At 38.8% G+C, this 25852-nt stretch overlaps 3 protein-coding genes across 13 annotated transcripts in view; 2 read left to right on the forward strand and 1 right to left on the reverse strand.

Annotated features, from left to right (window-relative positions):
• The window catches only part of YARS2 (tyrosyl-tRNA synthetase 2), a 44431-nt gene extending 32532 nt beyond the window's left edge, over positions 1-11899 (forward strand). The window contains exon 6 of the transcript XR_004728704.3: positions 10802-11899. The gene's annotated coding sequence lies outside the window, so the exon portion shown is untranslated. The remainder of the gene's footprint in view (positions 1-10801) is intronic.
• Positions 1-25852, reverse strand: part of DNM1L (dynamin 1 like) — a 71634-nt gene that overhangs the window by 14465 nt on the left and 31317 nt on the right. For all 11 annotated transcript variants that reach the window (XM_009003652.4, XM_002807087.7, XM_009003650.4 and 8 more), the window contains 8 exons: positions 24473-24559; positions 21899-22061; positions 18551-18671; positions 16400-16531; positions 14513-14719; positions 1477-1597; positions 1094-1249; positions 583-672 (listed from right to left, as the gene is read on the reverse strand). In XM_009003652.4, coding sequence (XP_009001900.1) covers positions 583-672; positions 1094-1249; positions 1477-1597; positions 14513-14719; positions 16400-16531; positions 18551-18671; positions 21899-22061; positions 24473-24559 — 1077 coding nt within the window. The remainder of the gene's footprint in view (positions 1-582; positions 673-1093; positions 1250-1476; positions 1598-14512; positions 14720-16399; positions 16532-18550; positions 18672-21898; positions 22062-24472; positions 24560-25852) is intronic.
• Positions 8287-11899, forward strand: LOC103795206 (nucleosome assembly protein 1-like 1). The gene is given in 3 exon segments (XM_035255841.3): positions 8287-10596; positions 10599-10768; positions 10771-11899. Coding segments are annotated over 3 exon segments (627 nt in total). The 5' UTR covers positions 8287-10433; the 3' UTR covers positions 11065-11899.

Here is a 25852-nt window from a genome sequence, read left to right on the forward strand (position 1 = left end):
CAGCCAACAATTAGAGGCATAAGGGCAATTTTAAATGCTTATCCCATATTTCTGTCAATTTCAGCATTTTGTGTGTGTGTGTGTGTGTGTGTGTGTGTGTGTGTGTGTGTGTGTGTAGCAGCAGAACAGTAGCAAGCAACTATGATATTATAGTTATAAGGTCATAACAAGCAAACTGCACAAGTGGCCAGATTACTCTGATGTATCTCAAAGTTAAAGTCAGAGTGTATATAAAGGCTCAGTTTACTGAGGCTAAAGATGGAACTAATTTTCTCATAAGATCAGTGGTACTATGTAATACAGCAAAGCTACTCATAACCCTCAATCATAAATCTATTCTCAAGAAAACCCATGCTTGCAGGCTAACAATGATTATAAAGTAAAAATGCACTTTATACCAAAATTATTTAAAATTTTCCTTTGAAATGAGGTGGAAACTCAACTTCTTTTTCCTCTCAGTACACTGGAAAACATTATGCCTAAACTCTAAAGTAACCATATAATGCTTATTAAAAAGCATCCAAGCAAAAATATAAATATTTACTAATAATAATTACAAGGATCTATGATATAGTAGCTCACCATTTCATTTGTAACGGGCAATCTTTTACGAAGAAGACAAGTCACCACTTCAACTATGGCATCGTGAAGTTTAGGAAATCGTAACAATTCCTATAAATGGTAGATGAAAGAAAAACATAATTTTTTTTTAAAGACATATTCTCACTAAGCCATCCTCCCACCTTAGCCTCCCAAGTAGCTGAGACTACATGTATAAGCCACCATGCCAGGCTCACAGTAATTTTCTTTCACTTAATGATCACAGAAATACTGAATTAGATTTGGAGACTGTATTTAAGAATACCATTTCAGTCAGGCAGCCAGTTAGCTCAGTTGGTGAGCTAACCGACCACCCGACAATAAATAAATAAAAAAAAAACTATTTCAAATCACTTTCAGGTAAGGGAACTACAGAGTTTTTACCTTATATTCCATCTTACTCATTTCCTTCCACCCAGTGAAACCACCACTTCATGTCCACTTCATGTCTTTTTCTGGTTTATGTGAAACCTGTTACATTTCTCTCAGTTACCTGTGTACTGTAATTGCTACAGTGCTGAATGATCCTTTGCATTTCCTCATGAACCAGTTCTACACAGCGGAGGCTGGGCTCTTCTAAACGTTTGATTTGCCGCTTGACCAGTAACTCAAATGAAACCTCAGGCACAAACAAAGCAGGACGAGGACCCTGAAAAAATAAAACTTAGAACTCTTATTATAGCTATATGTAATTTCAGTTCTTCCCAAAAGTTAAGAAAATAAGTCACATTTTTGGTATTTTTCATGAAAAATGCTTTTTAATTTCAAATATGAGAGCAAAATAACAAACTATAATTAAATTTAAAGAGACATAGTATGTGGGTAAGAAAACTTTAGCCTCACTTTTTTTAAAGTCTAAAAGCTACGCATACTCACAGTAGCATTTCTAATGGCAGTCAAAATGTCAATAGTGTTAAGGCCACCAAGTGGATCAACAGATTCTAAGGTTCGCCCAAAAGTCTCATGGAAAATATAACAAATTCTAGCACCACCGCATCTGAAAGGCAATGAAGTATATGGTTTCTGGCATTGTGAAAAGGGAAAGAAGTTACAAGTTATAAGTCTTTCTGGAAGCTTTAAGCTCATCTTATTTTCTGAGAAAGCCTCAGATAAACAATTTCATTCATTCCTATTTCCATGTGTTCTAACTCAAGTCATTATGAACTAGTTTGAACTAGTTTCTCTAAATTTTTTTTATGGGAAAAGGAATCATTTCATGATGGGGTGTGTGTGTGTGTGTGTGTGCGTGTGTGTGTAATATATATATAAAACATATACTTGTAAATATAATAATTGTTCTGACATAAAACATCAGTTAACTAAGAATTGCTAAGCACCTTTTCTCTGCCCTAGTTTTCCTCAACTAGAATATAAGCTCCTTAAGGACAGGAAATAGTGCCTTATATTTATTTCCATTGATTCACAATCAAGAGTAGAGGTTGGCAAACTTTTTCCATAAAGGGTCACAGAGTTAATATTTTAGGCTTTCTAGGCTCTACAGTCTCTGCTGCAACTACTCAACTCTACCATTAAGCACATAAGCAGTCATAGACAATATGTAAACAAGTAAGCATAGCATGTTAGCCAGGCTTCTCTCGAACTCGTGACCTCAAGTGATCCACCTACCTCGACCTCCCAAAATGCTGGGATCGTAAGCGTGAGCTACCGCACCTAGCCTTATTCTTATTCTTGCTTTAGACAAATTAAATCTCTTTATCTAGGTACTAAGCACCTTATGTTTCTCCTATCGTGTTTAATAACTAGAAACCCTAGAATTATCTTTTTTTAAAATTCAAGTCCAATTGAATTCTACAAATACCTTTTATAATGTTTCCCCAAATCATCCCTTCCTCTCTATTTTTACAACCACTATTGAGTACATTTTTATAGTAACTCAGGCAAAAGATACTGGTCTAACATTATGCTAACAGAAATAAGCCAAGCACAAAAGGACAAATACTGAATGATTCCGTTTATATGAAATATCTAAAATAGGCAAATTCAAAGAGACTAGGCCGAGTGCAGTGGCTCACACCTTTGTAATCCCAGCATTTTGGGAGGCTGAGATGGGCAGATCACCTAAGGTCAGGAATTCAAGACCAGCCTGGTCAACATGGTGAAACCTCGTCTCTACTAAAAATACAAAGAAAATACAAAAATTAGCTGGGTATGGTGGCAGGCACCTGTAGTCCCAGCTACTCAGGAGGCTGAGGCAGGATGATCGTTTGAACCTGGGAGGCAGAGGTTGCAGTGAGCCCAGACTGCGCCACTGCACTCCAGCCTCCATGATAGAGTGAGGCTCTGCCTCAAAAAAATTAAAAAGGTAAATTAGAGGTTATCAGGGCTGGAGGAGAGGGGAATGAGGAGTAACTACTTAATAGATAAGAATTTCTATTGCTGCAATGAAACTTTAGAAATAGATGTTACCAATAGTTGTTCAACACTGTAAATGTAAATCATGCTACTCAATTGTGCATTTAAAGTGGTTTAAATTGGTCTCTCTGCCTCCAACCCTTCCCTTTGCCAAATAATTTTTCATAGTGACTAGAATGATCCTTATAAAATAAATTATTCGGCCAGGCACAGTAGCTCACACCCTCGTAATCCTAGCACTTTGGGAGGCTGAGGATGGTAGATCAATTGAGGTCAGTAATTCAAAACCAGACTCGTCGATATGGTGAAAACTAAAAACACAAAAAAATTAGCCGGGCATGGTGGCAGTTTCCTGCAATCCCAGCTACTTGGGAGGCTGAGACAGGAGAATTGCTTAAACTTGGGAGGTGGAAGGTACAGTGAGCTAAGATCATACCACTGCACACCAGCCTGGGCGACAGAGTGAGACTCTGGCTCATAAAAATAAATCAAATAAAATAAATTATTCCTCTGACCAATTTTTTTCTATAAGACATTCTCCAAATTCTGAACAAAATATTAAAGACTTTCTAGAGTCTTGTTCCTAGATACCTTTCCTGCCTTATCTCTTATTATGTCCCATCATTATACATGCTGTCCTCTACATACATTATTCTGGCATTATTCTTTGCTGTTCCCAAGCTTAAAATGCCCTCTCATTACTGCCTTCTTAAATTCTATTCGGAGCACAATTCAAATGCTTTATCAAATGTGGAGTTTTCCCAAACCCTGAAATAAATGTAAATGGTGTCTCTTCAATGTCTCAAATGCTTGATTAGGTGGACACAGATAATTGATTTATTAACTATTTACAAAGTGTACATATAAGCTGTATATACTTTTCAAAATATGAATTATATCTAACAATAAGAAGTATTTAAATAAAATAGTTATACTTTGCAGCCTATTCAAGCCCCATATTACCCTGACCTACTTTACCCAGTAAACTCTTTAAAGGCCCATTGTGGTAATCTTTACTTACCTCAATATGCCATACATATAAGCATTGAATAATTACTCTGATAAATACTCTCATTATGGAGTTGACTTGTATGAAGACCATCTTGGTCACACTAAAGTATACAGAACAACATACACACAAATGACTTCATGTATAATTGGTGAACTCAGAACAGGCTCTGTGGATTGTACCCATCTCCATTTTCTCACGATTATTGTACTATAGTTATGCAAGATGTCCAACAGTGGGGGAGGTGGGGGAAGTGTACACAGTGGAGAGGGCTGGGACCCCCCTGTACATCACCTTGCAACTTCCTGTGAGTCTATAATTATTTCAAAATAAAAAGGTTTTCTAATGAAAATGTAGAGAAATGGATGTACTTGCTAGTAGTAAAACAGTACAATATACTAACAGTATGCAGTATGTCATGAAAGATTCTAAGGATGTTATATCGTTTAATCTAATAAACCTGCTTCTATGAATTTATCCTCAGTGTCTACCTGGACACAAGTGTCCCAAAGATAGGTGCAGGTAGTCCATCACGGCACTGTTTATATGTGTATATAACAGAAAACAAACTCTCCAGTAGTAGGAGAGTGGCCCAATAAATGAGGCTGTATCTAAAAAGTAAAATACTATGCAAATCTTCCAACTGATAATATATGAGAAAGTTGTTAGGAGGTTTAAGAATGATTTCAAGGCCGGGCGCGGTGGCTCACACCTATAATCCCAGCACATTGGGAGGCCGAGGCGGGTGTATCACGAGGTCAATGGATTGAGACCATCCTGGTCAACAAGGTAAAACCCTGTCTCTACTAAAAAAAAATACAGGAGAACGATCCAAGATGGCCAATGGCTAACACCTCGGGATTGCAGCTCTCAGTAAAAGCGCAGAGAACTAGAGGACGCCACACTTTCAGACAAATTCTGGTCGCTCACGGAGCAGAAGATTCCCAGTGGAGGAGCCACAGGGGTCGCCAGTGTGACTCCTGTGGTCGGCACCTCAGCACGGCAGCTCTCGGAGCAGAGTAAACGAGACTGGTTCCCCTTCTGACCGAGCTTTGGAGCCCCGGGAAGGCAGAGTCGCCTATTACGGACACAAGAAGGAAGCCCGACAGGAGAATCCTGGGCAGAAAAGCACCATCAATCTTAACGCCGCTGTTCTGGCCCTGGGAACTAACAACTTGGACATCCACTCAAGAGACCTAATCTGAAAGTAGGTAATTTCAAAGACAACAGGAGGATAAATGTACAATAATGGGAAGAAACCAGCGTAAAAAGGCTGAGAATACTCAAAATCAGAACGCCTTTCCCTCTAAAGATGATCACAGTTCCACATCAACAATGGAACAAGGCTTGATGGAGAACGAGCGCATCCCAATAACAGAATCACGCTTCAGGGAATAGATAATAAGAAACTTCTGAGTTAAAAGAACACGTTGTAGCCCAACGTAAAGAAACTAAGAACTTTGAAAAAAGGTTTGACGAAATCGTATTGAGAATAGACAACTTAGAGAGGAATATAAGTGAATTAATGGAACTGAAGAATACAATACAGGAACTCCGAGAAGTATGAACAGGTTTAAACACTCGAATTGTTCAAGTAGAAGAAAGGATATCAGAGGTCAAAGTCCAACTCAATGAAATAAAATGAGAAGACGAGATTAGAGAAAAAAGGATAAAAAGGAATGAGCAAAGTCTCCAAGAAATGTGGGACTATGTAAAAAGACCAAATTTACGTTTGATAGGTGTACCTGAATGCGATGGAGAGAATGAATCCAAGCTGGAAAATACCCTTCAGGATATTATTCAGGAAAATTTTCCTAAACTAGCAAAGCAGGACACTATTCAACCCCAGGTGATACAGAGAACACCACAAAGATATTCCTCAAGAAGAGCAACCCCAAGGCACATAATTGTTAGATTCACCAGGGTTGAAACAAAGGAGAAAATACTAAGGGCAGCCAGAGAGAAAGGTCAGGTTACCCACAAAGGCAAGCCTATCAGACTTACAGCAGATCTCTCAGCAGAAACCCTACAAGCCAGAAGAGAGTGGGGGCCAATATTCAACATCCTCAAAGAACAGAACCTTCAGCCCAGAATTTCATATCCAGCCAAACTAAGCTTCACAACTGAAGGAAAAATAAAATCTTTTATGAACAAGCAAGTACTCAGAGATTTTATTACCACCAGGCCTGCTTTACAAGTGCTTCTGAAAGAAGCATTACACACAGAAAGAAACAACCAGTATTAGCCTTTCTAAAAATATACCAAAAAGTAAAGAGCACCAACATAAAGAAGAATTTACATCAACGAAAGGATAAAACAGCCAGTTAACATCCAATGGCAGTAACCCTAAATTTAAAGCGACTAAATCCCCCAATCAAAAGACACAGCCAAAACCCAATGGCAGGTTACATCCAGACCTGTTTCACAGGCAAGGATACACAAAGACTCAAAACAAAGGGATGGAGAAAGATTCACCAATCAAATGGAGAGCAAAAATAAATAAATAAAAAGCAGGAGTTGCAATTCTCGTATCGGATAAAATAGATTTTAAAGCAACAAAGATATAGTGGTAAAAGGATCAATGCAACAACAAGAGCTAACGATCCTAACACCCAGATACATAGAGACTTAGATTCAATGAGACAGAAAATTAATAAGGATATCAAGGACTCGAACTCAGATCCGGAACAAGTAAACTGAATAAATATTTATAGAGCTCTCCACTTTAAATACACAAAATATACATTCTTGTCAATACCACATCACACGTACTCATAGGTTTAAATGAAACATTCATTGGCCATTATTAATACCCATATTTTTTTCAGAATAAAGCAATAGTTCCGTTCATCCTCCCTCTTTCTCTTCCTCTTTCTTCCTCTCCTTTACTCATTTTTTTTTTCTTTCCTTCTCTCAAAAAAATAAATCAACTTGTAAACCTCTAGGTCGGCAATGTCTCTCTCATTGCTTGATTTCCTTCCTTCCCTTCCCTCCCTCCCTCCCCCCCTTTCCTCCCTTCTTTGCTTCCTTCATCCCTTCCTTCCTCCCTCCCTTCCTCCTTCCCTCCCTTCCTGCCTTCTTCCAAAAAAAAAAAAAATACAAAAATTAGCTGGGCATGATGGTGCACGCCTGTAGTCCCAGCTACTTGGGAGGCTGAGGGAGAAGAATTGCCTGAACCCAGGAGGTGGAGGTTGCGGTGAGCTGAGATCGTGCCATTGCACTCCAGTCTGGGTAACAACAGGGAAACTCCATCTCAAAAAAAAAAAATGATTTCAAAATAAGTATAGCATCTGATTTTTAAAGATGTATAGTACAGGCATTTCTGTGTTATAGATGCACAGAGAAATGCCTAGGTCAATGCCAAATTTTAGGAAGTATCTCGGGTTGGTGAAATTAAGGGTTTGTTTTCGTTTTAAGAGATGGAGTCTCCTTTTTTAGTGCCATCTGCTTGTGGTGCCACCTCCTGCTCCTCCCACCGCCACTGCCACCCTGAGTCACTGCCTGTGCAGCTCTGGCCACCTGGCTCCCCATACTAGCCACCAATATTTGGAGTTCTTACAACATGGCAGACACTGACAACCTGCCTATGGTAGTTAAAAGACAAGTGAATGCTCTCAACAACCTGCAAGTTAAATGTGCACAGACAGAAGCCAAATTCTAGGAGGAAGTTCAAGATCTTGAAAGGAAGTATGCTGTTCTCTATCAGCCTCTATTTAATAAGCAATTTGAGATTATTAATGCAATTTATGAACCTATGGAGGAAGAATGTGAACAGAAATCAGATGATGAGATTTTGGAGGAGATGAAAGAAAAGGCCAAAATTAAAGATGAGAAAAACGATGAAGAAAAAGAAGATCCCAGAGATCGATCCAAGATGGCCGACCACTAACAGCTCAGGATTATAGCTCCCAGTGAAAGCCCAGAGAACGAGACGACGCCACACTTTTAGACGAATTTTCGTCACTCACCGATCAGCCGATTCCCAAGTGGAGGAGCCCCACAGGTCGCCAGTGCGACTCTTGTGGCCGCCACAGCGGTTTTGCCGGCGCCTCGGCACAGCAGCTCTTCATGCAGAGCAAACAGGACTGCTACCCCTACTGACTGGAGTTTGGAGCTCCGGGAAGTCAGAGCCGCTTGTTGCGGACTCAAGAGGGAAGCCAGACCAGAGATTCCCGGGAAGAAGAGCACCATCAGTTTGATCGCTGCTATTTAGGCTGCCACAGTGGGTTGCTCGGATCCCAGCACTGGGAATCAGTAAGTCAGACGTCGACTCAGAAACCTAATTAGAAAAGCGGTTCATCTACAATGAAGGGAAAAAAACAGCCTAAGAAGGCCGAGTATACTCAAAATCAGAACCCATCAGCAACGGAACAAGCCCTGTTGGAAAAGGACTCATCAGCAACAGAACAAGCCCTGATGGAAAAGGACTCATCAGCAACCGAACAAGCCCTGATGGAAAAGGACTCATCAGCAACCGAACAAGCCCTGATGGAAAAGGACTCATCAGTAACGGAACAAGCCCTGATGGTAAAGGACTGTGTTCCATTATCTGAAGTAGGCTTTAAAAGGTGGATGATAAGAAACTTCTGGGAGTTAAAAGAACTTGTTCTAACCCAATGTAAAGAAACTAAGAACTTGGAAAAAAGGTTAGATGAAATATTGAAAAGAATAGACAATATAGAGAGGAATACAAATGAACTTATGGAGTTGAAAAATACAACACGAGAACTTAGTGAAATATGTACAAGCTTAAACAGCCGAATGGATCAAGCAGAAGAAAGGGTATCAGAGGTAGAAGATCAACTTAATGAAACAAAACGACAAGACAAGAATAGAGAAAAAAGGATAAAAAGGAATGAGCCAAGTCTTCAAGAAATATGGGACTATGTGAAAAGACCTAATATACACTTGATTGGTGTACCTGAATGTGACGGAGAGAATGAATTCAAGCTGGAAAATACTCTCCAGGACATTATCCAGGAAAATTTTCCTAATTTAGCAAAGCAGGACACTATTCAACCCTAGGCAATACAGAGAACACCACAAAGATATTCCTCAAGAAGACCAACCCCAAGGCACATAATCGTTAGATTCACCAAGATCGAAACGAAGGAGAAAATATTAAGGGCAGCCAGAGAGAAAGATCAAGTTACCCATAAAGGTAAGCCTATTAGGCTTACAGCAGATCTCTCAACGGAAACCCTACAAGCTAGAAGAGAGTGGGGGCCAATATTCAATATACTTAATCAACAGAACTTTCAGCCCAGAATTTCATATCCTGCCAATTGAAGCTTTACATTTGAAGGAAAAATAAAATCTTTTAGGAACAAGCAAGTACTCAGAGATTTTATTACCACCAGGCCTGCTTTACAAGAACTTCTAAAAGAAGCATTATACACAGAAAGGAACAACCAGTATGACCCTTTCTAAAAATACACCAAAAAGTAAAGAGCATTAACATAAAGAAGAATTTTTATCAACGAAAGGACAAAATAGCCAGTTAATATCAAACGGCAGCAACCCTAAATTTAAATCGACCAAATCTCCCAATCAAAAGATACAGACAAAATCTAACGGTATATCTAAAGATATACATAGACTCAAAATAAAGGGTTGGAAAAAAAAAAAGTACCAACCAAATGGAGAGCAAAAATAAATAAATAAAAAGCAGGAGTTGCAATTTTCACATTTGACAAAATAGATTTCAAAGCTACAAGGATACAAGGGTAAAAGGATTAATGTAATAATAAGAGATCTTAACACCCAGATACATAAGACCCATAATGAGATTTAGATTCAACGAGACAGAAAATTAATAACGATATCCGGGACTGGAACTAAGATCCAGAACAAATAAACTCAATAGAGCTCTCCATTTTAAACACACAAAATATACATTATCCACAAAATCTAACGATATATCTAAAGATATACAAAGACTCAAAACAAGGGGATGGAAAAAAACGTACCAACGAAATGGAGAGCAAAAATAAATAAATAAAAAGCAGGAGTTGCAATTCTCACACTTAATAGATTTCAAAGCTACAAGGATGCAAGGGTAATAGGATTAATGCAACAATAAGAGATCTTAACACCCAGATACATAAGACACATAATGAGATTTAGATTCAACGAGACAACAAATTGATAACGATATCCAGGACTTGAACTCAGAGCCGGAACAAATAAACACAATAGAGGTCTCCATTTTAAACACATAAAATATGCATTAACCCCTTTAAACACTCAAAATATTGATCGGCCATTATTGAAACCCATTTTAGGAATGAAGTAATATTCCTTTCTCCCTCTTTTTCTTTTTTTCCCCTTCTTTTTCTCTTTTTCTCTTTTTCCCTCAAAAAAAAAAAAGAAAAGAAAAGAAAAAGAAGATCCCAAAGGAATTCCTGAATTTTGGTTAACTGTTTTTAAGAATGTTGACTTGCTCAGTGATATGGTTCAGGAACATGACAAACCTATTCTGAAGCACTTGAAAGATAGTAAAGTGAAGGTCTCCGAAGCTGGCCAGCCTATGAGTTTTGTCTTAGAATTTCATTTTGAGCCCAATGAGTATTTTACAAATGGAGTACTGACAAAGACATATAGTATGAGGTCAGAGCAGATGATTCTGATCCCTTTTCTTTTGATGGGCCAGAAATTATGGGCTGTGCAGGGTTCCAGATAGATTGGAAAAAAGGAAAGAATGTCACTTTGAAAACTATTAAGAAGCAACAGAAACACAAGGGACATGGGACAGTTCATACTGTGATTAAAGTTTCCAATGACTCTTTAATTTTTTTTTTTTTTTTGCCCCTCCTGAAGTTCGTGAGAGTGGAGATCTGGATGATGATGCTGAAGCTATCCTTGCTGCAGTCTTTGAAATTGGTCACTTTTTACATGAGCGTATAATCCCAAGATCAGTGTTATACTTTACTAGAGAAGCTACTGAAGATGATGATGATGATGATGACGACGACGATGAAGGTGAAAAAGCAGATGAGAAAGGGGAAGAAGGAGATGAAGAAAATGATCCAGACTCTGACCCGAAGAAGGATCAAAATGCAGCAGAGTGCAAACAGCAGTGAAGCAAGAAGTGTGCGGCCTTGAGGATAACCTGCACTGTACTAGCCAAAACACAACTCTTATTTACTTACAGCCTTTTGTATTTTCTTGGTAGATGAGGTAATTTTATTTTAAAGACAGGAAACTGATATTTTAAAGACCAATTTGTTCTAATTAGCATTTTAACTAGTTTTTCTGCCAAATATGTTGAATGCACAAATTCTGTAACACATGTTCATTCATCCCTGCATAATTTGGTTCTTCTGGAATATTTTTATGTAGCTCTTAGAGTACAGCTATGAAAATGTCAAGTGTTAAAGGAAACCTTTTTTTTTTTTTTCTTCATAATTTTTTCCCTGAAGAACCAAAGTATTTTTTCAGCTGGTTGTTGAATACGATTAAATCCACTTGGATTAGCTGTGCCTTTCATTACTCTGTTACAGAAACACAGTGACTTATATAAGACAATTCATCGTTTTAAAAGAACTGGTAAGATAACTATATGGTTAAGAATTTCCAGTATGAACACACCCAGTAACTGTATTAGATTGTTAATGGATTACTGTGTTATAAGTGACATAGTTAACTGTAAAGTAACCTGACTCAGTATAGTTACTGGTACCACAGTGAGGTGAATGAAACAGGATTTTCAGAAGTTAGCCTGAATTAAACTGTACTTTTAAATTTCACCTCCATTAACTAAGCATCTTTTCTTTGTGGCAATGTCTACCTTCTGCTTTCCCGGAAAGGAAGAATTTATATCATCTGACAAGCCTATTTTCAAGTTATTCATTGTTTGCTTGTTTTTGGTTTTGCAGCCTAAAATAAAAATTTCAAATACAATTTTAGTTCTTACAAGATATAGTGTCTTAATTTTGTACCAATTCAGGTAGAAGCAGAGACCTAGCTTGAATTAAGAATCATACTCAGTTTTTACCATATTATTGAAGAAAAAAAAAAAAAAAAAGCTTTGGAAAGAGATACTATACTAATAAGTATATACTAATAAGCAAGTGTAAAAAAAAAAAAAAGAAAATCTTAAGTGATTCTTTAAAAAAAAAAAAATTAAGTTCATTTTCTTTGGGTTAGAGCTAGAGAGAAGGCTCCAAACTTCTGTGGTTTCTTCTAATTCTTTTTTTTTTTTTTTTTTTTGAGACGGAGTCTTACTCTGTCGCCAGGCTGGAGTGCAGTGGCGCAATCTTGGCTCACTGCAACCTCCACCTGGGTTCAATAGATTCTTCCGCCTCAGCTTTCCGAGTAAATGGGACTACAGGCGCGTGCTACCACGCCCGGCTATTTTTTGTATTTTTAGTAGTGACGGGGTTTCACCATGGCCAGGATGGTCTCAATCTCTTGACCTCGTGATCCGCCCACCTCAGCCTCCCAAAGTGCTGGGATTACAGACGTGAGCCACCGCGCCCGGCCTTTCTTCTAATTCTTATTGCTTAAATTATGAGTATGTCACTTACCCATGCTTCTGTTTACTATGTATTAAAATGGGTAGTACTGTTTACTTAACTACCTCATGGATGAGTTAAGGCATATTGAGTTAAATCTCATAAAACGTTTCTCACTCTCACTAAAAGTTCAAGATTTGGGGCCTAATTGCAGTGTGACACTCAGCATTTTGTTCCCAGCACACTTTGATAACTAAACTGAAAAACAAAGATTAAGCACCTCAGCTCTGGATCTGGGCAGGCAGCACTCTTTCAGATCTTCGTGTGGCTCCTATTTTTATGGAAGGGAATGGATGCACTATTTCACAAGGTCCAAGAATTTTTTTCAGGTATTTTCGATGGTTGTATTGTAGTAAATACTACAGGGATTGCACTACAGTATTGTAGTCATGAGACTAAAGTGGAAGTAAGACTTTCTGACAAAAGATGCCATTAAATTTCAGACTGTACAGCCACAGTTACAATACCTCAGGCTAATTACTGTTAATTTGGGGATTGAACTTTTTTTTTGACAACGAGGGTGGATATTGGATTGTTATTAGAGAAAGGTCTAGATTTCTTACTCTTAATAAAATTACACTGAATTCGTTTTTAGAGGTGATGAAAACTTCCTATTTGAGAAGTTAGTGTTAAAGTCTTAGAATGCGAGCACATTGTAGTGCTATCCATTCCTCTCCTGAGATTTCAACTTACTACTGAAAATCCTTAACCAATTATAACAGCTTTTTTCTCTTTATTTTTAAAATGATTTCCTTTGCTGTGATTAGACACTTTGTGCTTTTTATCTTTTTTTGTAACCAAAGTTTATTTAATGCAGCTTTTTCTGAACTTTAAAGAATCCTATTTTTAGTATCACAGTCTTTTTTTTTTTTTTTGAGACTGTCTCACTTTGTTGCCAGGCTGGAGTGCAGTGGCGTGATCTTGGCTCACTGCAACCTCCACCTCCCAGGTTCAAGCAATTCTCCTACCTCAGCCTCCCAAGCAGCTCGGATTACAGGCACATGCCACCATGACCAGCTAATTTTTGTATTTTAGTAGAGACAGGGTTTCTCTATGTTGGCCAGGATGGTCTCAATCTCTTGACCTCGTGATCCGCCCACCCGGGCCTCCCAAAGTGCTGGGATTACAGGTGTAAGCCACTGAGCCCAGCCCATCTTTTTTTATTATTTTAGGAAATAGCTATTGCCAAAGTGAAGGTGTAGATAATACCTAGTCTTGTTATATAATGGGGATGTGGTTTGCAGAAGAATTTTCTTTATAAAATTGAAGTTTCAAGGGATATCAGTGTTTATGCCATTTTTCCAGTTCCAAAATGATTCCATTCCATTCTAGAAATTTGAAGTATGTAACTTAAAATCTTCAATGTGAGAGAGAGAGGGAGAGAAAGGGGGGGAGAGAGGGAGAGAGAGAAAGGGAGGGGGGAGAGAGAGAGAGAGAGAGAAAGGGAGGAGAGAGAGGGAGGAGAGAGAGAAAGGGAGGGGAGAGAGAGAGAGAGAAAGGGAGGGGGGAGAGAGAGAGAAAGGGAGGGGAGAGAGGGAGGAGAGAGAGAGAGAGAGATAGTGTCTCAATATGTTGCCCAGGCTGGTCCCATTCGAACTACTACTGGGCTCAAAGGATTCTCCTACCTCAGCCTCCTGGGTAACTGGGACTACAGGGGCACACCACCACATAATTTTGTTTTTATGTTTTATCTTTACTTATCTGCATTTTATGATTTCTTAAAAACAATTATACTGTATTAAAGAAACAAACACTTTAAGAGCTAAATTAAGAAATATTTTTAAATACTTATTAAAATAATTTTTAAAATACCTGAAAATTTTTACTTAGCTTTACATTGTTTGCAAAACATGTTCACACAATGAGACATCATCCTATTACCTCTACAAAATTACATTTCTGTTTTATAGATAACAAATCTCAATCAGATAATCTGAGTTAAAGTCATCTTAACAAAAAGAAAAGTGGCCTAGCAATCTGGGTAACCAAATCTACAGAAAAATGTCATACTTACAGCTCCGAAGTTTCAATATATTTTGCAGTTCCTTCAATAGTGTTACAATATTCTGTGGCAAATTTGGTAATAAGCTGGAGTAAAGTAGCACTTTTATCATCCACAGGTTCACCGTAGCTATTTAGAAGAGACTGATACTGAGCAGCTAGAACATTTATTCTTGTTTTCAACTCTGGTAAGCAATCTCTGATGTGATGCATCAGTAACCTAAAAAAGGTCAGAAAGGAAGGATTTAAAAGTAAAACTGTATATTCTGAAGCTCCAAATAAGTCAAATTTTTAAAAAGGAAGTAATGGGGAAAAACTGTCACATAATTTGTACTGGCAAGTATGATACTGTGAAATATGTATTTGGTCTTTGTCTCCATTTCCTGGCAGTTGGATCCTAAAATCTTTGGAGTCTCCAAGAGCCTAAGCATGTTTAAAGTGTCTTTGCATGATAATAAGATGACTGTTGGCTGGGGGTCCCTTGACAGCTTCAGGATGAGGGCCTAGTCACCAGAAAGGCTAAGGCATGATTAGAGGGCTGGGGCTTTTGGCCCCATTCTCCAGCCTCAGAAGAGGGGAGAGAGGCCACAGATTGAGCCGATCACCAATGGACAATGATGCTTCCATAAAAACTCAAAACGACACAGTTCATGCAGTCTTCAGAGAGTTGAACACATGAAGATTCCTGGAATGTGGAGGGCACAGAAACCTCCACATTTCTTCCTACATGCCCAACCCTGTGCATCTCTTCATCTGGCTGTTTATCTATATCTTTTGTAATATGCTTTATAATAAGTGGGTAAACGTTAAGTAGTTGTTTCCTTGACTTATGTAAGCTACTCAACAAATTAATCAAACATGAAAAGGGGGTCATGGGTACCCTGACTTACAGCCCATCAGTCAAAAACAGGCTAAAACCTGGCTTAAAACTGCCATCTAACTTCGGGGCAGTCTTGTGGGACTGACCCCTCAACCTGTGGGAGCTGATGCTATCTCCAGGTAAATAAGTGTTAGCACTGAATTAAAGGACATCCCATTAGAATCCCCTAGAGAATTCCTTGCTTGCTGTATGGGGAAAACTCCCCATGTATCTGATGTTAGAAGCATTCTGTGCCATACTGATTAAGTGTATATGAATGGGAAAAAAGCACTTTGGTTTATCCTAAATCATAAAAGCAAGGAAAAAAATGCAAATTATTTTCATATTACTGCAATTACCATAGAGAAAGTAAATCACTCAATCAATTCTTCCTATATAATTTTGGTTTCACTGACTTGTCATTTACAATTGGTACCCAGCAAAGTGAAAATTAATCTTATTAAGATCCAGGTCTATCAGTCTTCAGGGAAGATAAAAGTAAGAGAAAATGGCTTCTACTTCAGTCATTTATAAATCATCTAGAAAGGTCTTCTAGTCCCCCCACCATGAGTGGGTATTCAGAATCCAATGTATACAACTTAATTTATTTCTACAATAAGTAGGAAAAAAAGATACTCTATTTCTTTCTTTGTTTTTCCATCTCCCTTTTCTGGTAAATAGAAGATATTCTAAATTAAGAACAGATAACATGAAAATTATAAATTTTAATGCAGTTCCTGCAATGCAAAGTGGAAGTGAAGTCATCTCCAGTTCTGTCCTCAAAACTCAACTGACTCTCAAATTTTCATAATTAAATCATTTCAAAATCACTTGAACATTCATTCTAAACTACATGATGACATAATGTCAACCACCCCAATAAAAATAGAGACATCTATTCTTCAGGAACCTACTATATAAGAAACCATAAGGGAAGCTGTTAGACAACAGTATCAAAATGTAAGGAACTGAAAAGGAACCCTCTCAGACATCGACTGGTCAAACAAACAAATCTCATTTCCAAAAGGTAAAAAAAATTACCTGTTTAGAGTCCTAGCAAGATATTTTGTTCCATTTCTATTGGCCAGAGATGGATATTTCTTTTGAAGAAAAGCATACTCATCACGGATTGAATCAGTTACACTCTTCTTGTTGTTAATATCTAGCTGGCTCCTGAGGTTGAAACAGTAACAAAATGGTTCAACTTCACAGTTGTCCTCTTCCTACCTTAGATGATGACAGGGCCAGGCATTGTTCTTTAATACCTGACATGGACTGGTTTATTTAATTCTCATAATTTTATGTGACAGGTATTATTATCCCATTGTTTAGTAAGGAACTGAGGCTCACAGAGACTAACTTATCCAAGGTCATACGCTAACTGGCATAGTCAAAACTTGAACTATTTGAATTATAACTAGTGACTAAATAGTGTAGGCCTCATTATTACCATTAACTATAGACAAAAACAATAAGTAACACGTACAGACAGGTATAAAAATGTAAAGAATATCTCAGTGACCTGTATATTTTATCCATGGACAGGGAACTAATTTCTACCAAAAATTAAGTTAATTTGAAGAACAGTCATCAACAAACAAGGAACAGTGTTAACACCACTTGCTTACCTGAAAAAGGAGACAGTGGGAAATGTGAGTGGGGATGAAGGAATCAGAGTAGGGGTGGGATGCACAATAAAACAGAAGCGGACACTGGAATGGATCTTATATATCAGGTAGTAAAAACATTTCCATTTTCTTTTTTTTTTTTTAAGACAGGTCTCACTCTGTCACCCAGGCTGGAGTGCAGTTGGAACAATCAGCTCACTGCAACCTCTGCCTCCTGGGTTCAAGTGATTCTCTTGCCTCAGCTTCCCAAGTAGCTGGGACTACAGGCACATGCCACCATGCCCAGCTAATTTTTTGTTTTTAGTAGAGATGGGGTTTCACCATGTTGGCCAGGCTGGTCTTGAACTCCTGACCTCAGGTGTGATCCACCCGCCTTGGCCTCCCAAAGTGCTGAGATTACAGGCGTGAACCACCGCGCCCAGCCAACATAATCATTTTATAAAGACTTAAGACCCAAAGACATTAGGTGTCATTTAAACCTACATTGTATCTAGTTTATGGAAGACTAGAACTCAGATTTCACGATAATTTCTGTGTTTCCTACCATATGAAGGCTTTGGACTAAAAGAGATATTCATCCAGATCCAGCTCTTTAACTACCCATGTGACTTTGGGTTAAATGTGTAACCTGAGGTTTCTGATTATAAAATAGACATCAACACCTACCCACCTACCTCAGGGGATGCTGTGAGGATTCCAAGAGATACCATTTGCAAACTGCTCACAGTAGAGTGTCTAAAACGTAATTAGACACTCAATAATAGTTTCCTTTTCACAATTTTTAATACCAGCTATTTATAATTAGGATACCTTTAGTAAAATTTCTCCAAGTTACATCCTGGCAATTACAAAGAATCACTAATGCTAGGGATTAAACCAATCTATTAAAATCCTGCCACCTTAAATTCTTTCTCGAATGGGTGCACATTAGGTAATTTTTCCCTTACCCAGTGCGTCCTCATACACAGCTTAACATGATAGGCAAGAACTCTTAAAGCCTGGCCATTACGACACTTCTTCCATTTTATGGTACTGCTTACTTTAGAAACATTTTCTATTGAAAATGTCTACTGGGCCAGGGATAGTGCCTAATCCCTGTAATCCCAACAGCTGGGAAACCAAGTGGGGAGGACTGCTTGAGCCCAGGAAGTCAAGACAAACCTGGGCAACATAGCAAGACCTTGTCACTACAAAAAAATTTAAAAATTAGCCAGGTATGGTGGTAAATACCTGTAGTCCCAGCTACCTGAAAGGCTGAAATGGGAGGATCGCTTGAGCCCAGGAGGTCGAGGCTACAACAATGAGCCACAATCACACCATTGCATTCCAGCCTAGGCAACAGAGAGAAACCCCGTTTCCAAAAAAAAAAAAATTTCTATGAGAGGCTTTAGTGAATGAATCTCTTTTCTCCCTTTAGGGCAATGGATTCTTTTAGCAATACCAAATCATAGTAAAAGGGAGAAAAAAATATAGGACAGCATCACATTTCAAACAGATTTTAGAAATTCAGACTTGCTCTGAAGTGAGACTACTACTAATTCTTATTCCATTTTTAACTGCTAACCTGTTAACTACTCCAATTATTCCAAGCTTGACTGGAATAACCCTTCCCATCAATACATCCATGGCATCGGTACCCGCATCCATGAGATCAAGTTTAGTGATTACAGCTAGGGTTCTGCGACCTGGTAAATGGAAAAAGAGAAGAGGGCAAAGAAAAGAAAGAAAATGATCCATCAAATAAAACTATTAATAAGGAAAACCCTCATCTATAATCCCACTTAATATGAACTCTGTCGTCATTTTGATAATGCCTTTCTTACCAGTGCTTTTTTAAAAATAATTTTAAACATTGTGTACAATTTTAAAAATATTTCCGCCAGGCACAGTAGCTCATGCCTGTAATCCCAGCACTTTGGGAGGCCAAGGCAGGTGGATCATCTGAGGTCAGGAGTTCGAGACCAGCCTGATAACATGGTGAAACTCTGTCTCTACTAAAAATACAAAAATTAGCCAGGCATAGTGGCCGGCACCTGTAATCCCAGCTACTTGGGAGGCTGAGGCAGGAGAATCGCCTGAACCCCAGAGGCTGAGGTTGCACTGCACCAAGATTGTGCCGCTGCACTCCAGCCTGGGAGACAGAGACTTCATCTCAAAAAATACATATATACATATACATAAACATATTTCTTTCGCATATAATTTTTGTTGGCTCTTATGGCTATATTATAAGCATTTTAAAATTTTGTTTAAAATTTACATCCAGGTGATGTGGCTCATGCCTGTAATCCCAACACTTTGGAAGGCCAAGGCGGGCAGATTGCTTGAGCCCAAGTGTTCGAGACCAGCCTGGGCAAAGTGGTTAAACCCTGTCTCTACAAAAAATACAAAACTTAGCAGGGTGTGGTAGTCCTAGCTAAAGGTGAGGCTGAGGTGGGAGAATCACCTGAGCCCAGGAGGTCAAGGCTGCAGTAAGCCGTGATTGCGCCACTGCACTCCAGCCTGGGCAATGGAATGAGACCCTGTCTCAAAAAACAAAAACTAAAAACATTTACTCTTTTTTTTGGTGTACAATTCTAAGAGTTTTGACAAATGCCAAGAGATGTGTTACAACCAACTCAAGACACTGCTGCTCTACCACCAAATTTTCTTATGCTAGCCAATCAAACCTATTTTCCATTCCTAGTTTTGCCTTTTCTAGAATGTTATATAAACAAAATCAGACAGTACATAATCTTTTGAGTCTGGCTTCTTTCATTTAGCATAACGCATTTGAGATTCATTCATGGTCTTGCATATTAACAGTCCATTTCTTTTTATTGCAGAGTAGTGTCCCATTATATGGATGTACTACTATACCTTAGTTTCACTCCCCTTCTGAGAAATATGAGTTGTTTCTAGTTTTTAGAAATTATGAATAAAGCTGCTGTAGACATTTGCGTATAGTTTTTTATATGAACACTGGTTCTCATTTAACATGGTTAAACACCTAGCAGTGGGACTGCTGATTTAACTTTATACGGAACTGCCAGACTGTTTCCCAAAGTGACTATACCACTCCCACCAGCAATATATGAGAGTTCCACCTGTTCTGCATAGGGTACAACAACTTTATCTGCATAGTGTACAACTTTATCTGCATAGTGTACATTTTTCAGTGATAAGCATTTTTCTTTTTTTTTCCCCCCCTTTTTTTTTTGAGAGAGTCTTACTCTGTCGCCCTGGCTGGAGTGAAGTGGCACAATCTCAGCTCACTGCAACCTTCATCTCCTGAGTTCAAGCAATTCTTATGTCTCAGCCTCCCCAGTAGCTGAGATTACAGGCGTACACCACCACGCCCAGCTAATTTTTGTATTTTTAGTAGAGATGGAGTTTCACCATGTTGGCCAGGCTGCTCTGGAACTCCTGGCCTCAAGTGATCCACCCACCTCAGCCTCCCAAAGTGCTAGGATTACAAGCATGAACCACCATGCCTGGCCTATCAGCATTTTTCTGTATTGCTCCAAATCTACAAAATTATCCTTTTTAATTATTTTATATTATTGTCATTAATCCTTCCAACTGCTGGCCATATTAAATTGTTCCTAATTTTTGATACTATAAATAATACTGGCTTAGATTACTTCCTTACAATGTATTACTAGATTAAGATTAGTAATCAAGCCAGGTGCAGTGACTCAGTCCTAGAATCCCAAAACTTTGGGAGACTGAGGTGGGAAGATCACTTGAGCCCAGGAGTTCGAAGCTGCAGTGAGCCATGATTGTGCCACTGCACTCCAGGCCTGGGCAACACAATGAGACCTACCTCCAAAAAAAATATGACCATATTTATGGCTCGAGAGTCAGTTTCAAATACATATAAAAGTAAATACATATAAAAGGCTTAACAAGTTTTGTTTGTTTATGATGGTTTGGTTCTGTTGCCCAGGCAAGAGTGCAATGGCATGATCTCAGCTCACTGCGCCCTCTGCCTCCTAGGCTCAAGCCGTCCTCCCACCTCAGCCTCAGAAGTAGCTAGGACCACAGGCTGATGCCACCATGCCCAGCTAATTTTTTTTTGTATTTTTTATTGAGATGGGGATCTCATTTTGCTGCCCAGGCTGGTCTCAAATTCCTGAACTCAAGCGATCCACCAGCTTAGCCTCCCAAAGTGCTGGTATTACGGGCATGAACCACAGTCTATTTTAAATAATAAAAATAAAATATAAATAAACTTTTTGATAGAGTTTATCTTTTTTTTTTTTTTGAGATGGAGTTTTGCTCGTTACCCAGGCTAAAGTGCAATGGTGGGATCTCAGCTCACCGCAACTTCCGCCTCCTGGGTTCAAGCAATTCTCCTGCCTCAGCCTCCCGAGTAGCTGGGACTACAGGCACACACCACCACACCCAGCTAATTTTTGCATTTTTAGTAGAGACGGGGTTTCGCCATGTTGACCAGGATGGTCTCGATCTCTTGACCCTGTGGTCCACCCGCCTCGGCCTCCCAAAGTGCTGGGATTACAGGTGTGAGCCACTGCGCCATCTCAGCCTTCTGAGTAGCTTCTGAGTAGCTGGGACCACAGGCACATGTGACTACACCTGGCTATGTTATTTATTCGTAAAGGTCAGCCATTCAAATACCTAAGTCGCAAAACAAGAAATCCTGTTTGCAAAGCCATTGTATTGTTTTAAAATTATTAGGTAACCATTACAAATAAAGAGGTGAAATATTTTTGCCTCGTCTGTATAACAACTTAACCTATTTTCCATCAGAATTTCTATTTAAAATTATAAACAAAAATAGGAAAGCATTATCTTTTAAATTTGTATTAACAACTAGAGATACTGTTTTTAAAGAGAAAACTTCCTTTCTCAAGGGTAGATTTACCATTGTAAAATAAGCATCTCATTAAATATTAACATCTGTCCTTACCATCTGGATCTACCTCTCTTGAAATTTTAAGTGCCTCTGATGTTGCCATATCTGTGTTAGCAGCAGTGACAGCCAGGATAATGGAATTTGGGTTACTGATGAACCGAAGAATGAGCTCTCTGATCTGAAGCTCAATATCCTTAGGTTGATCACCTACAGGCACCTAAACCAAACAGAGATGAGCAAGGAACTAATAATTAAAAATCAACTCAGCTTTTTTACGCACATTTAATGCACAGAATATAGGTCTATCCATTTATAAATAGTTAAAATAAAGACATTAATAATATACTACATTGGTAGTTATGAATCTGGTATTGTATCAAGTCTCAAAGTATAACTCTTGTGAATATCAAAAGTTGATTTAATGCAATCCCATGTTAAGCATTGGTCAGTGTTGATTGCCTAGATACAAATTCATTCATTCATTCAATTATCAAGTGTTTACTGGCAGCCTACTCTATTTCAAGCACTTTTCTGAATGTGATTTCAGGTCATGTCAGATTATGTTACAGTAGTGAATATTAAAAAGACCAAACTTCCTGCCTTCATAGAACTTACGTTTTAGTGATAACAAGCAGATAATAAACAAAAACACATATATAGTATCCAGATGGTGGATATTTGGCCTGTGGAAAAATAAGGCAGAACAGTAGGCTAGGGAATGATTAGAGAAGATTATGATTTTTTTTTTGAGATGGTGTCTTGCTCTGTTGCCCAGGTTGGAGTGCAGTGGAGTGATCTCGGCTCACTGCAATCTCCACCTCCCGGGTTGAAGCGATTCTCCTGCCTCAGCCTCCCAAGTAACTGGGCTTACAGGTGTGTGCCACTACGCCCTGCTAATTTTTGTATTTTTAGTAGAGATGCGGTTTCACCATGTGTTGCTCAGGCTGGTCTTGAACTCTTGACCTCGTGACCCACCTGCCTTGGTCTCCCAAAGTGCTGGGATTACAGGCGTTGAGCCACCCGTGCCCAGCCCCCCTTTTTTTTTTTTTTTTTTTTTTTTGAGACAAGGTCTCACTCTATCACCTAGGCTAGAGTGCAGTGGTGCAATCACAGCTCACTGCAGCTTTGAACTCCTGGGCTCAAATGATCCTCCTGCCTCAGCCTCCCAAAGTACTGGAAGTACAAGCATAAGCCACTGCACCTAGCAATTAGAATTATGATTTTAAGTTGTTTTAAATTAAATTATGTTTTTAAATAGAGTAATTAGGGAAACTTCAATGAGACAACTGACATTTGAGAGAATGAGCAGAAATTAAGCCAATAAGGGAGAGGTACATACAGACATCTGGGATAAGGACATTCCAAACACAGTGAACAACAAGGGCAGGAGGCTGAAGCAAGAGGAGTTAGGAGAACAGGGACATATCAAGTGGATACTTTAGATCTCTGTAAAAACTTGGGCTTTTAACTCTGAGTGAAAGGGGAAAGGTTTTAAGCCAAGGAATGACAAGGAACTGGAGAAGTTTTGAGCCAAGGAATGATACAATCGAATTTTCACTTTAACAGTATCACTGTCTGCTAAGAGGAGATCATGAGGAAGACCTATTATTTATTCCTGTGCAATAATCCAGGTGGCATGATCGTGGCTAGATCAGGACAGTAGCTATGAATTTATAAAACATGACTGAGTTCTGGGTATACCGTAAAGGTAGGAAGAGTCAAGAGGAATTGCTGGCAGGAAGTGGGATGTCAGAAAAATTAGTGTCAAGGATGACTACAAACTCTGGCTAAGCAACTGGTAAAATGGAGTTGCCATTTATTTATTTAGAGACAGTCTCACTCTGTTGGCCAGGCTGGAGTGCCATGACGAAATCGTAGCTCACTGTAGCCTCTCAAATTCCTGGGCTCAAGCAATCCTGCCTCTGCTGGGACTACAGGCGTGCAACACCATGCCCAACTAATTTTTGTATTTTTTGTTGACACATGGTCTCCCTGTGTTGCCCAGGCTGGTCTCAAATTCCTGGGCTCAAAGAATTCCTCCCACCTTGATCTCCCAAGTGCTGGGATTACAGGATAAGCCACCACACCTGGCCTGAGTTGCCATTTATTTAGATGAGGAAAGACTACAGAAGGACCAAATCTAGTTGAGGAACAGGTCAGGAATTTGGTATTAGACTCTGAAATATCTATTAGACATTTAAGTGAATACGTTGAATAGCAGCTAGATATACAAGTCTGGAGATATTTGAATGCCATCAATATACTGAGCCTTATGTAGTTAAAGCCATACAATCTGATGAAATCATCAAGGGAAAAGTGTACCTAGAGAAAACATGAAGTCCACAAACTGGGCTCTGGGGCACTTACTGTTTAGACATTGGGGAGATGAGAAGAAACAGCAAAAGAGACTGAAAAGGAGTGGCCAGTGAGACTGGAGATAAACCTGTAGAGTGTGGTATCCTGGAAGCCAAGTAAAGAAAGTGTTTCAAGGAGAAAGGAGGGCTCAACGTTATCAAATGCTGCTAACAGATCAAAGTGATTGCAAAAAGAAGCCGACTGATTATTCTCATATGGGATGTCAAGGAAGTGAAAACAACCTGACCAAATCTGTAAGTATTCCCTCCTTACCTTGGTCATTCCTGGCAAATCCACAAGTGTCAAATTGACAACATTGGGTGAAAAAATCTTAAGATGAATTGGTTCAGGGCTTACTCCCTAGAAATAAATTTTTAAATATTATGTTAAAATCACACTAAAATTTCAATGAACTATGAAGTAATAAAGTAAACTTTATTTCAAGTACATAGACATTAATGCTTTGAAAAATGAATTGAATCATGATCCCTAAAACTTTTTTTTTTTTTTTTGAGACGGAGTTTCACTCTTGTTACCCAGGCTGGAGTGCAATGGCGCCATTTCGACTCACCGCAACCTCCACCTCCTGGGTTCAGGCAATTCTTCTGCCTCAGCCTCCTGAATAGCTGGAATTACAGGCACGCGCCATCATGCCCAGCTAATGTTTTGTATTTTTAGTAGAGACGGGGTTTCACCATGTTGACCAGGATGGTCTCAATCTCTTGACCTCGTGATCCACCCGCCTCAGCCTCCCAAAGTGCTGGGATTACACGCATGAGCCACCGCGCCCGGCCCCTAAAACTTTTTTTTTAACAATCAAAACCTGATGAAACACATGGGAAGTCAGCCAGCCATATTAACAGGTTATAATCCTACCTCTATCCCTGTATCATTTATTATACACCATGTATTATTTCATATTCTTTTCTCTTGATTATAAACTTATATCTTTCCCTTTTTTTTTTTTTGAGACAGAGTCTCACTCTGTCACCCAAACTGGAGTGCAGTGGTACAATCATGGCTCACTGCAGCCTCAAAATCCTGGGCTCAAGCAATCCTGTTTCCTTGGCCTCCTGAGTAGCTCGAATACAAGGCATGCACCTCCATACCCAGGTAATTTCTTTTTTATTTTTAGTAGAGACAGGGTATTAAAATGCTGCCCAGGCTGGCATATACCATTCCTTAAATCTGTTTAATAGATTTAGCGTGGAATAATAATGTATTCCTTACTATCCAAATTTATGAGGTTCCCAAGTTCAGATATCTTTGAATATCAAGTGGCAAGAATGTGTACAGTAAGAGATTCCTCAAGGAGTTTATCTAAATCTTTAATCTCTAGTAAGAATTTGGATAGTGAAAGATACATGTATTTTCTATCCTGTAGACTAAGATGTTTGAATAGGCTCCCTCCTCTTCACCACTGGCCCTCTAGAAGTTTTAGGATTCAATCAGCTGCACATAAAAAGACACTTATGAGATGTTTATACCTCATCTTTGTACATGCCATTCTTTATCCTTTACTATATCCTCTCATCACTGTTTATCCACCTTACGTTTTCCCTTATTAACCCACTGAAAATTCTAATTTCCCAGCAAGTTTTTTTTTTAATCTCCTTTACTCCATGTTCCCTATACAATTATATTTGCTATTTT

Source organism: Callithrix jacchus, chromosome 9 (assembly GCF_049354715.1).
Source record: "Callithrix jacchus isolate 240 chromosome 9, calJac240_pri, whole genome shotgun sequence".
In the NCBI taxonomy this organism is placed as follows: Eukaryota; Metazoa; Chordata; class Mammalia; order Primates; family Cebidae; genus Callithrix; species Callithrix jacchus.